General features: G+C 35.4%; 2 protein-coding genes across 2 annotated transcripts; one reads left to right on the plus strand and one right to left on the minus strand.

Annotated features, from left to right (window-relative positions):
• Window positions 1–5,269: 5,269 nt before the first annotated feature.
• Window positions 5,270–5,558, plus strand: MRS44_002064 (uncharacterized protein; the record flags this gene model as incomplete). The annotated part of the gene is made up of 2 exons (XM_046278927.1): window positions 5,270–5,419; window positions 5,466–5,558. The coding sequence occupies 2 exons, from the start codon at window positions 5,270–5,272 to the stop codon at window positions 5,556–5,558; spliced, it is 243 nt and encodes an 80-aa protein (XP_046126622.1).
• Window positions 5,559–11,722: 6,164 nt separating this feature from the next.
• MRS44_002065 (uncharacterized protein) lies at window positions 11,723–12,775 on the minus strand (the record flags this gene model as incomplete). Its single annotated transcript, XM_046279677.2, has 1 exon — window positions 11,723–12,775. One exon carries the CDS (start codon window positions 12,773–12,775, stop codon window positions 11,723–11,725), a length of 1,053 nt encoding a protein of 350 aa, XP_046126623.2.
• Between the last annotated feature and the right edge of the window lie 704 nt (window positions 12,776–13,479).

Genomic DNA, 13,479 nt, shown 5'->3' on the forward strand with positions numbered 1-13,479 from the left:
TAAAAGTTAATAAACTAGAAAAATATATTATAAAAAGTATTCTTAATATAAATAAAATTAATAATAAAATAATATATTTTATTAAATAAAAAAACTATTTAAACTTAGAAAATATATAAGAACCCCTAGAATACTTTACTAATATATAATACCTTTTAAAGGACTTTTATTAATAATATTAAAAAGAGATATAAACTTAAGACTAATAATACTTTAATTAATAAAATCTATAATACCTATAGACTATGCGATAATTATAGCCTCTAACTTTGCCTTCTTAGCCTCCTTTAATTTATCTAAGGAATAAAGGCTATAAATAGCTATCTTAATACCTTTAATATATAATTACTACTTCTAGTAATAGAGTTAAGTTAAATAAGCTAAAACCTTATATATTCTCGCTTAAGCCTCTTAGGCCTCTTATTATAAATATAAGAAGTCTACTTTAATATATTCTTCTTTAGAATCTAAATAATTAAACTCTTAGTAAATATAATTTATTAAGAAATTATTAATAAATAAAAAAAACTATAAGTAATAATATATAAATAAATACTAAAAATATTTATTAATATATTATAAGAAAGGCTATAATAAGTATATTTTTTATAATAATTTAATTTTTTAGGTAAGGCTATATAATATAAGCTATAAAAATAATAAAATAAATAAAATATAATTTTAAATCTAAAATAATTAATAATATCGCCTAGTTTAATAATAATTAATTACTTTTTAGAAAAGGTAAGATAATTAAATATATTAATAAAAGATTTTTATAGGTTTAAGATAAGTATATATATATAAGATAATTAAGGATATAGATATAGCCTTAAGGATAAGATTAATAAAGGGGAGATATTATATTATAGCCTAAGAGACTCTAAGGCTATATAATAAGAAAGACTTATATTAATTAGCTAATTATATATAAATTAAGGCAGATTATACCTTATAGGCTATAATCCCCTCTAAGCTAGCTAGATATATTATAATAGGTTAGGTCTTATAAGCTATAATTTATTATAATCTATTATATTTAGGGAATATATATAATATATTTATTATACTTTCTAATATAATAATTACCTTAGCTATTAATATAACTTAGTTATACTTAATACCCTTAAGTATATTATTAAATATAACTTATACCTTATTTAAAAATAATATAATATTCTCCTTTATTAATATAAACCTAGTATAACTAGTTTATCCCTTAGGAATATATATAATTATTATATATCTTATATTTATAATTATAAGGGCTATTATAAGTTTATTTTCTCTTATATTATTTTTTTTTATTATATTATAAATAAAAATCTATAACTTAAGAAGTAATAAATAAAATACTTTAAAAAAGTCTAAGAATTATTAATTTATTTTCTTAGTTTCTTAAAAGTTTATATCTTTTATCTTATTAATTATATTATATTACCTTATAATTTATTTATTAAGAGCTTAATAAGAGGTTAAGTAGCTTTAATAAAGCTTTATTAAGTAATTCTTATATACTTTTTAGGCCTTTTATTTCTTATTTATTATAATTAAAAAGAATTATTTATATAAAGATTTTATTTAATTTATTAATATATTATTAACTAAGTAATAATAATAAATAAAATATTTATTAATTATCTTAAAGACTTAATCTTAAACCTTTATAATTCTTTTTTTAAGGTTTTTATATTTAAATAAAAGATATTTATAAAAGGTCTATAAGGAGTTATAATTCTAGAGATTAATTACTAAGAGGTCTAAGATTTTATTAGCCCTCTACCTATTATTTATATTAGCCTTAAGAAAGGGATTTTTTTCTTAAAGAGTAATACTTAAGCCTTATATTAAGGGGGTTTCCTTAGTAATTATTACTTTAATCCTTAGGCCTTTTTTTTATATATTTTATATATCTAGCTTTATAAGAAGATTTAATATAAGACTAGGCTTATTCTTAGCTAATAGATTAATATAGACTTATAGATCTTAGTTTTTTATTTTTATTTAAAAGATATTAAATTAAGTAATTTAATTATTATTAAAAATTAGTTTTATATTTATATTTATTATTATTATTTAAAGAGTAATTAATAAATACTTTTTTATTTAATATTTTAACTAATAATTATTAATTTATATATAAGACTTTTACTAATTAATAAATTAAGCTTATTATTAAACTTATATATATTACTTATATTATTATTCTTATAGAAATCTCTTTTTTTCCTTTTAGGCTATAATATAGCTTTTTTAATTAGGCTTAATATATTAATAATTTAGAGATTACTTAGCTTAATATTAAAGGCATATATCTACTCTTTAAGTTATTATATAGGGTTTAATTTAATAAAATAAAATTATAAGATTAAGTTATTTACTTATAGGAAAAATTACTAGGGCTGTAAATATAGTTATAAAAATAAGACTAATAAAAAAAAGTATTTTATTATAACTTAATAAGGTATCTTATTATATAATAGGGCTTTATTATATTATTTAATTATAATTAAATTATACTTTAAATTATAATCTCTCCTTAAGAATTATTATTTCTAATTATAATCTAGTTATTTAAATTATAACTTATATTATAATCCCTTAATAATAACTTTAATATATATAATATATATATTAATACTTTTTATATATTAGCTACCTTAGTTATTAATATAACTTAGTTATCCTTAATACCTTTAAGTATATTACTAAATATAACTTATACCTTACTTAAGATAATATTAATATCTCTTTTATAAATATAAACTAATATAACTAGTTTATTTCTTTTAAGACTTATATAATTATTATAAAATAATTTTAAGAAATTAAAAAAATATATATATAAATAAAATAAAAATAAAAATATAATTATAATAATTAGTTTTAATATATATTTTATTTTTAAAGCTCTAGCTATCTTAAAACCTTATTTTCTAGAAACTATTAATCAATTAATAAAAGAAAACTATTAATTACCTTATAGTTTACTAATATAAAAAAATTCTCTTATAGAAAAAAACTATTAATAGCTTAACTAATAGTTTTTATAAATAATAGAATTAATAAGATATAAAACCTAGGCTCTATAGGTAAGCTATTAGCGCCGCGCTAAATCTCTATATAAAAAACCTTTAGGCTAGCTAACCCCTGATTATTATACATAGTAGGGCTTTAAGTCTTTTCATCTAATATGCTAACGAGCGTTTAATATTCCTATAGACACATTTCCATAATAGCGAATATTCCCTTTAAAGCCCAAGTCAGACCGGGACTCAGCAAAGTCCCGTGGCAGTAGCATTGTTGCAGCATAGCGGAGGTTAACCCTACTACACTTAATTCTCGCCGAGATACGTGTTGCGCAATCTTTCCTTAGCTTGATCTATTATAAGTTTTCTCATTGTTGTCCGCAAGGATAGGAGCTTTTATCACCCTTGCTCTCGAGGCTCACAGTAGCCAGTTCAACGGCGCTTCTCTGGTCAATCGAAACTTTAAACCAAGAATATTAGAAGAAACGGACCGACCGGGTCTCACCTCTCAAAATTCAGGCATATCGACAATGAACGGCTTCCAAATCTCTCGTAAGCCGCCACGACCGTTGGCTTTCAGACGAGATGGATGCGTCGGAGTTCCCGCCTCCAGGGGAGAATGCATCACAAGTTTGGCGAAACGGAGGTGTGGAGCCAGGCACGGGAGAAGCCGATGACATGGGATGAGCTCGGGATCCATTAAACCGGGACAGGGTCTAGAATGACAGGACACTAGAAGGCCTGCCAACGGTGCCGAGAATTCTGGGAATAAGATGGTGATATTATGCGCCTCTTCCACTCCCAACTAGCGAATGAAGATCTATGCATTGAGTCCCCATGATGTCTAGGCTTGTCGTACAACGTCCCAAGGGGGAAGCATTAGATCGGATAAACCATATCGACATGGATTCATAATCAGCTGCGATGCTACCCCATCAGGCTCACGATAGGATTTATCAACATGCACATGATAGTACCAATATCTAGAAACAATAAATCACTGGCATTGCCGTACCTTTCATGGCCTCTGTCAAAGGCGCAAGAATCGCCAAGACAAAACCTGTCAGACAACAGAGACCCGGTCGGCTTACCCGGCCCCAAACGCTGGATCTTTGGGCATTACGAAGGGGGCTTGCAAGCCACAGTCGAAGAAGCGGCTCTGCCATAACCGTGGGTGTGGTGTTGTTGCGGGGTACAGTACTGCACCAGTGCTAACAAGGGTGTGGACAGTGAAACCTATTTTTAGGTCGTTCAGTTTTGACGTCTGTGAATAACCTTTGCAAAAATTCGCCGCCGTTGCGAAGTGTTGTTAGGACAGGCAGTTACACTACTTGTACATTCAGTACTGCGTGCAAGATGGCACGCATACGTCGAATTACTATGATTCCCAAGCCGACAGAGCCAGTTACAGTTGACAAAGCGGCTGTTGGATGCCCTGGTACTGTGTTCGTGGCGTCGTGTTGAGTTCTGCTAGTACAGCCCTGGCTGGCGACCAACCCAATTCCAATTGAGTTATCGCTAGTGTCCAAGCATGTGGCACCGTTCATTGGATGAGACGTGTACACTTGCACGATTCACTAGTGATGCTCTCGTCAGCCAGAGTGATGAGTGAATTGAGTTTGATGGCCCCCTGGGACTCTGGTTCTTCCGTAACGTTGCCATTGAGGCCCGGGCCCATGTTTGAAAGGTCATGTTGTTATTTCTGGGTGCCAGAGACTGAGGTATGTGAACTAGCTGCCGACAGCCGCTAAAGGACGCATACGAAGCTAGCTATCATCAGCCAAGATCATGATGCTACTGCGAGTTCACTGTGTACATTGCAACATTTGTAGCAGGCTAACTCCTGTTGATCACCCCTCATGTCATGACCTCCGAGAGTCATTATACCAAAGGCACTCAACATCTGCACTGGGTTTTGGGGCTAGCTATCTCTCCGGCCTTTGCCAATATGAGAGAACGTCGTCAAGGCAAGGCCGAGTCCCGATGGAGGGTGTCGCCTCCACCCCACCCAACGTAAGCTCGTGTTGTAACATAGGCCAGATGGATAGAAGCCATCTCGGTAACAACAAACTAAACAGCTAAGATTTGACATGAAGTACATAATCACCTCTTCGTTCCCCGGAACCATCTCTCCATCATCATCATCACAACTCAGCAAACAAAGCCTCCCACTACAGACTCTCACTCCCGCTACAAACACTCGCTTCCCACTTTCAACTCTACTTTCCAACTCTGCAATCATGATGATGAAGCTCACTGCCGTCTTTGTCGCCGCCCTCGCTACCCTAGGAGCCGCCACCCCCACTCCCAAGGGCTGCACTCCTGGAACCTACTCGTGCACTCCCGACGCCACCGGCTGGCAAGTCTGCAACGTCGACCGCACCTGGGTCGTAAGTCCTCCACTTGCAACATTCGCTGTAGACACTGACAGCCTAGGTCGCCGGTGCTTGTCCTCCTGAGACAACTTGCGCCTTCAACAAGGAGAACAGCTCCCCCTACTGCGTTCCCATCCGCCTCTACACCCCCTAGATCGCCTCAGAGGCTGGTCGATAGTTATGTTCGGTTCCGCGACGCGGTTTCAATCATCTCTTGACCAATCCAACATTTGTCTCTTATTGTCTGCTACATGACTTTCTGGATTGATGTTCAGTCTTGGTTTCTGATTTTTCATGCTTGCATGAGTTACGGTCCCTTCATGTTTAACATATAGATATACATTAGAGGAAAGTTGTAGATAGTCAGCCTTAAGGGCATAATCTACTAGTTCCCTATCCCAGTTATCAGAGAGCAAGCTAGATATCAAAATTTACTTCGTCTCGTAGTTAATCCAAGAGCAAACACCGCGACAGCAAAATCGAAGCTATTGAACGAAGTGGAAATATCAAATATCACTAGGATTGGCCCTATCCCGACAACACAGGATAGAGCAGTGGAGTCATGGCCTTCATGTTGAATATGCCCTGTCGTTTGTTCGGAAGACGGCGCATGAACTCGAGGAAGCCAATTGTGAGAATAGGAACGTTAATTGTCGCTAGATTGATGAAAGTATGAGCTGGCATGGGTAACCACCCTTTTTTCTTCACCTATGTCTCTTCAGCAGCCAGAACTGATGTGTAAATGTCCCCTCCAGCTTTGAAAATGATATCCCAAGCGAGTTCTTGGTAGGGAGTGAACAGTCTCCCCTCTAGCCTCTGCCTTAGTTCCTTTCCGGCATATGGACCTGTACGTCTCAGCAATGCTCTCAAACTTGGTCTATTGGTAAGTACCGTGGCGTGGCCGACGATAGAATCAGTCATGGCAAGAATCCAACCTGATTCAACGTGATCCGACGAGTACTAGGTCAACGGCTGAAAGCTCATCCAGACGGGGCATATTCCACGAGTCCTAGTGTGTTATGTCTGGCGTTATTATAAGGCATCTGAGCTAGGGATTATGCCAGATGAGAATCGTCAGCCATCTGACTCTACTACCACTGGAGGAAGGTGAAGACATCCCGGAGAAAGCAGCGGCCCACGCATTTACGGGACGACTAGTGGTAACGATCACTTAAAACAAATACAAATACAAATCACCACTATGATTATTCTTGTCCATGCTTAAGTCAGGTGGGAGAGGGCTGACCTAGATCGTTCCCACTTGCGGTATACTCGCAATCTCTGGCACTCTATGTCGTTCCGTTGGTGTCCTGTCGCGGTGCCTCATCTGTAAGTGAGTGGCTATACCGCCGGAAACAGCCAAAATGACTTATCCTTTTTAGACTATGTGGTAAGCGTAGTATGGCGTAGGCTTTAGGCTTCATTCGGTATTGTGTTGGTTCCAGGGCGTTGGCTCGATCAAAGTGGACACGACCCATTTCGCGTTCCCTACTAACAGCCGCTCCTCTTTAGAGAAATGTAATTGGTTAAGGATATAGTGCCCCTACTGATATCTGCTGTTTCTACTTGATCGTGATACCGTATTTGAGGAGAGCATCCTTCAGGTTTCCCATCTCACTGTCGGATCTATCTTGTAATTCCAACCCTTCTGAAGCATCTCCTTCCCCGTTCCGCCACTGCGATTCTTTCTACTCTTCGCCACTCATTCCTCTCCCACTTCTGCAGGTTCTGTTATCGCAGCATGGTCGAAGTTCTTCCTATCATCACCGTATTGGTTTCAAAACAGAGGAGCATATCTCGGGCCGTTGTGCTGGGCTTGACGGTTCAGCTCGATAGCATCGTTGAAAAGGGCTGCCTTGGCATCACGATTTCACCTTCCACTAGTTCCGCCACGCCGAAACCTCTAACTGTGCCCCACCCCCCGCACCTTCAACGAACAATAATTACAGGCTTTCTTCAATATCTACAATGGGCGACGGAAAGGTGGTCCCAGGAATCCCGGACGGAGATGTCCATTTTGAATATAATATAAGCGAAATCCGAGGGATTAGGTAGCGTTAACGGGCCAGGTCGGTAATGTTGCGACGTACAACAGAGTAATATTTATGTAGCAGCAAGTTAATATACGGGCTTAACCGGCCATTATTCGTTGAGCTGGATATGTTGCATAGTTAGCTATCCGCCTAGTGGCGATCTCTGAGGAACCCTATAAATCTTCGTACGCAATACCAACCATGCGCTATGACACTATGAATGCGATGGAATCTTTTTCAATGCAACTTTTGACAATATATCTCGTCCCTCGCTATCTCTCTATGAACATTACGTTTGGATTAGTCGTTGTAAAAACTTAATTTCTGCCCCCAGGGTAATTAGGATTAGATTGTTATAAATAATAGCTAGCCACGAAGCGGTGGTTAGGTATTTTGCAAATAACTATTTGATATTTCCTCCCGTGGGTTACCTTATCCTAAGGTCCTCCTTTAAGTGGCTATGAATGTATGTTTAGCACTTATGCTTCTTCTTTAAAGCAAGGCTTGCCGCTGTGGTAAATTGCTGGCTAAACTAGAAAAGGTCGGGATAGTGGACTGGATAGCTGGACTGCAGGGCAATTGTCGTGTTCATACTGGGGATGATATAGATGGCCTGGTTGTATGTCCTGAGCGTAGTAAAACCGCTATCGTCACCTAGTTGGTATTTCTTTCTGCCTCGTGGCATTGTCCACCATCCAGTCTGATATCCGGAATGTGGCACAATATTAATAGCACCAGCTCGTATATAAAAAAGTATAAATAAATATATATTTTATATATAAGGCTTTTATTAGGACTAAACCCTAAGATAATTAATCTAGGGTAAGGCCTTAAGGACTAAGCTTTAGTCTTATTAGTCCTAGGTTATAAGACTAAATATCTTTGCTTTTAGTCTTATCTTAGTAATTATTTTATTATGCTTCTTTGCTTATATTATATTATAGTTATAATAAAAATAAAATAAGAGAATTAATTAAAGCTCTTAATATTTTTTATATAATTAAATAGTTATATTTATTATATAATAAAGTAGAGGCTTACTTTAATATAACAGACCTAATTAACCGTTAAGCTAAAAAGATCTATAAGTAATCGCAATTACCCGTTGCGGTTACTCTGCCTTATACTACTTATAAGGCTAGCTCATATAAAGGGCTACGCATTATAACAGGCTATATTATATATTAACTAACTAATTAAATCTTTATTAATATAAGATTATAAAAAAGCTATTTTAAGTATTATTAAATATAACCCCTAAGGATAATAACTTTATAAGTTAGATAAATAAATAAAAATAAAAATATAAATAAAATACTTTTTTTAAGTAAATACAAAATTTTTTTTATAATAATAAAATTATAAATTAAATAATAATAATTTTAAAAAATTACATAAATTTTAATTTTAAGGTTATATTTTTAATTTTAAATATAATATTATTTTATTACTTTATGCTACTTAAAATAAGGATTAAAATTGTTGGATTGGGCCCTGTACAATAGCTCTGAGGGTGGTCACGTGCCTTCAATGTCGGGCCGGGTGATCTCCGGATCGTCGGCACACTAGGCCCAATTAGGAAGGCCACGTCGTGGCCCAAAAGGGAAAGAGAGGATTCCCTCAAGAATGACAACACAAGCAATACACACAGGTTCAAGGATAAGCCCGACTTATTAACAAAAATATCTTAATTAATATCTTAGTAATTTTAATAATAAAGGCTCTATACCTAAAGCCTAAGGTCTTAATAGGCTTAAATTAATAAGATTTATTTATATAATTATTAATATCTTTAATAACATGCTAAAACTAGCTCTATTTATAATAAATAGCTTATATCTTAACTAGCTTAAGTAATTAAAATCTAACCCCTTCGCGTAATAGCTCCCCTCTAATATTAACCTTTTAATTATCTTTATAATTCTTAACTACTTAAAGAGATTAAAATTACTTTTATTATCCTTATAAGAAAAGGTTTAATTATAACTAATAATAATTATAACTAACTAATTAACTAATTTATAACTAATTAACTAATTAATAATATACTAATAAGATTATAATAATTACTTTCTATAAAGACCTTTAACTAATAGATTAAAGCAGCGTAATTAATACTAATTAATATACCTTCTTATATAATTAAGATAACCTTACTAAAGAGGTTTATAAGCTTTATAGGGGCATAAAAAGTACTTATAATAAGCTATAAGAGATAATATTATATAAAGCTATTTAAAGCATTACGATAAATATATAGCCTATTAAATAAAAGGTTTAAGTTAAACTTATAATCTTTAGCTATAACCTTTTTTTTTTTTATTTAGCCTCTTTTTACCTAGTTATAATATAAATAATTAATTTATTTTTATTAAAAAAAAGCTTTTTTTATTAAAGGCCCTTAAAAGAAAGCTAAAGAAATATAAGTATTTCGCCTAAAAAGAAATTAGTTTTCTTAATAACTTAAGAAATAATAATAATATATACTTATATAAGGCATAACTTATAACTGTTATTATTAGTATTAATACCTTTTATAATACTAAATAAGAAAATTAAAAAAGTCTTATAGCTAGCTAAGATCTAGCTATATAGCTATAGGCGTAATTATATTAAGAAATAAAGGTTATTAATATTATAGGTTCTAGAGGGATTAATTCTTAGAGTTAGCATTAGAGTTTTATAAACCTAAAAAGTATTAGCGCTAGGGCTTAGCGCTAAACTTAGCGCCAGATAGAAGTCTATAGGTTTAATTAATTAAACCTATTTAGTTAAATATATAATATATATATCTTAGCTTATATAAATATATAAATAATAGTAATTTTAATAGTAATATTAATAATAATTAAATATAATATAATTAATAATTAATTTTAAAAGGCTAAGATAAATAAGATATAACTTAAATAAAAGTAAATTATCTTAAAATAACTTTAAGTCTAAGGGTTAAGTTAATATATTAAAAATAATATATATTTTAGATATTATATTAATTAAAATAACTTAATTAAATATTTTTTTATTAATTTATTAATTTTAAAGCTCTTATAATAATAAAAATTAAATTTTATAAGTAACCTAGGATTAATAAGATATAAAACCTAAGTTTTATAAGTCAGCTATTAGCGCCGCGCTAAATCCTTATATAAAAAAACCTTAAGTTAGCTAACCCTTAATTATAATATATAATAAGGCCTTTATAACTCTTTAGTAATACTTATATACTTAATCTTATACTTAGGCTTACTAAGTAATAAGAGAAGGAGCTATAAGAATAAATAAAATATAGATTTTTTAAATATATATATTTTTTTAAATATTATTAAAAAAATAAAAAAAATCTTTAAGGGATTTTAAAAATAAAAATAAAATTAAGAGATAATAAGGGAGTTATAATATTAATAAGGGGGGTGTAATATTAGTAGGGCTACTTAAGGGCTCTAATTAGCTTATAATAGAAAATAATAAGAAAAGTATAGAGCTAGTATTATATCCCCATTATTAATTAGCCTTCCGCGGCTTGTGATGAGCTAGCCTTAGCCTTAAAATAATAATAAAATATATTACTATAAAGCTTAGAGAGAGGGCTATCTAGTGGTATAGGGCAGGCCCTATGCATCGCGGCGCTGATTTTTCTAGGACTTTCTAGAGCAGATTTCTAAAACTGAGAAAAACTTCACTAAGACCTTGCCGCAGAGGGGCTAACCCGGACCCGAGACCTGACGCTGATGTGTAGACAAAATAAAGATAGCACGGTCGCTACTTGCAGACTTGTGCAGTGTGATAGCATATCTGTCAGACCTTTCAGATGACTGGAGGAATGCACGAGGTCAAATTGGTTGTGGCAATATAGTACAAATGTCAACAGAAACCTGGTTTGAGATTGGTGGAAAAGCCCGTTTTTGTATGCGCACTGGCGAGGTGGATTGTGGAGCTCGAAAGGGGCAACATGAACCTTGGACATGGAGGTAGGATAGAAGGGCAAACTGGCGCTTCATTTGACTTTTGGCATGGCCTTCCTCATGGAGACGATATGCAACCCTTTGGCTTCAGCTTTGCAGATATGAATTGGTCGTTTTGGGACAACATTAGTTAGCATTCATTCACAGTTATCATTCAAAGTGTGGCACGCTTCTACACACAACCAAACATTCAAATTAAAGCACCAGAGTGTTGTCGTACGTAGATGGGAGCTTTCGTATCGCCAATATCATTGTATATATGCGTGGGCTGCCAAGCATTTCTCTAAGCAACGCAAATATATGACTGCTAGGTCTGCAACTCAGAAAATGGGAAAATACACTCCTCTATCCCAGTCGATATTGTCATTCGCCGATTCAATCCGATCATGGCACGTTCCAAATAATCGATCCCACACCCTGGTCTGCTTGCCGTAGTTGTGGCTCTTCCTATAACCCTTGCGATGGTGAAGATCGTGATCTTCAATGACGAGCTCAACATTAAAAAGATGTAGTAGCCAGGTAAGAGTAGAAGGTGGCGTGCCGTAGATGCGGAGGCCACTGTGGCCGAAGACTTCAGTAAAGGCGATGTATTGGTGACAGATCCACCATTCATAGAAGCCTAAGGGAATGCCGAAAGCATGGAACGTCGCCCAGGTCAAGAACGGCATCCCGACCATGTCGAAGAACTCTTGCTCATGGTCGGCATACGCTGCGAGGAGGGAGTTGGGATGTTTTGTTAGGTGATGAGTACGATGGTATTTCCATAAGGCATCAATGTCGTGCATGGCGCGGTGATATATGTAGAACCAAAAGTCGAGAATAATGCCATAGAGACCGATCTGGAGCCACAGCCAAGCCCACCAATACTTATCTGCCATTACGGAGGCAGGAGATTGGCTTCTATTGTAGCCAATGCAGGTGGCCATGACAATTCGAGATCCGGTTGTCTTCCAGAGCGAGGAAATCACCTTATCGACACCGACATCAGGGATACCATCGCGTTCGTGAGTATCCCCGTCGAGAAATCCGAACTTATGGCCGAGTGCCCGAGCGGCCTTGACTTGGCGAACAACAGTCCAGCTGAACGTGGAAAAGTAGAGGAGGAAGATGAAAACCGGGTGGATGCTATCCTGGCCAGTGTATGAGAGTAATGCTTGGTGAATGGCGATCGGAGCAAAGGCGTGTAAGAGGACCCAGACATGGCCCTGCCACTCGACCAAGTAGGGTAGCTTATCAGTTTTCGGGTGAACAGGCACGTCCTTGCCTGGCGAAATCGGGTATGCGTTCAGTGTATGGATAATCCACTGACTAAGATTCCATTCCGACTTGTCGCCGAGAGGCCAAGTCGACTTGACTGAATCTCGAGGGTTCATAACGGGCATAATGATTGTGGTTTTGCGTCGACTGGCTAGCAAGTCCGGTAGGGAGTGCTGTGTTATATTGCGTTCTGCTGTAGAAGTTATTACTGAGGGTCGTGAAGTAGTTATGAGATGCCATCGCAACGATTAGCGACGCATTGTTCAATAAATACAACCATCCTGGCAATTGCCAATCGCCGAGGGAATTGACATCAAGCTCACCACTCTGCATCCTGAAGAGCCAAAGCCGAGGTATAACGTGCCTCCGAAGCACATGGAATAACGTGGGCAGAGGAATCCAGACTGTGGAGACGATGCGATCGCGAGTTCGCAAACTTAACCCTTTGCTTCCATCCGTTGCTAAATTTGGCAATTACGGCTGCATATCACCCCGGGGGAGAGCCCGTCTTGCACGTTTTGCCAGTTCCAGGCGACGCTCGCTATTCTGAAGGCCGACACAACGCGAGGCAACTTATCCACTTCTGGGTAGGTGCAGTAAAGTACTATTCCAACCTAGTCAGCACCTTGCGAGGGCTGCCACAGTCTGCGGGGTTGCTCGCCAGGGGGGGCGGTTCGATCAACACAATACTGGCCCGCGGTTGGACGACGGGGCTCAATGACAGCTTACGACGGCAGGCGGGGAGAGGAGCGCGAAAACGAGCAAGTCACGAGGGAAAACCACGCAGCCGCCGACGACAGCCACCTTGACTGGTCTTGGC

Source organism: Fusarium solani, assembly GCF_023522795.1.
Source record: "Fusarium solani strain SB1 chromosome Unknown bctg00000001, whole genome shotgun sequence".
Taxonomy (NCBI): domain Eukaryota; kingdom Fungi; phylum Ascomycota; class Sordariomycetes; order Hypocreales; family Nectriaceae; genus Fusarium; species Fusarium solani.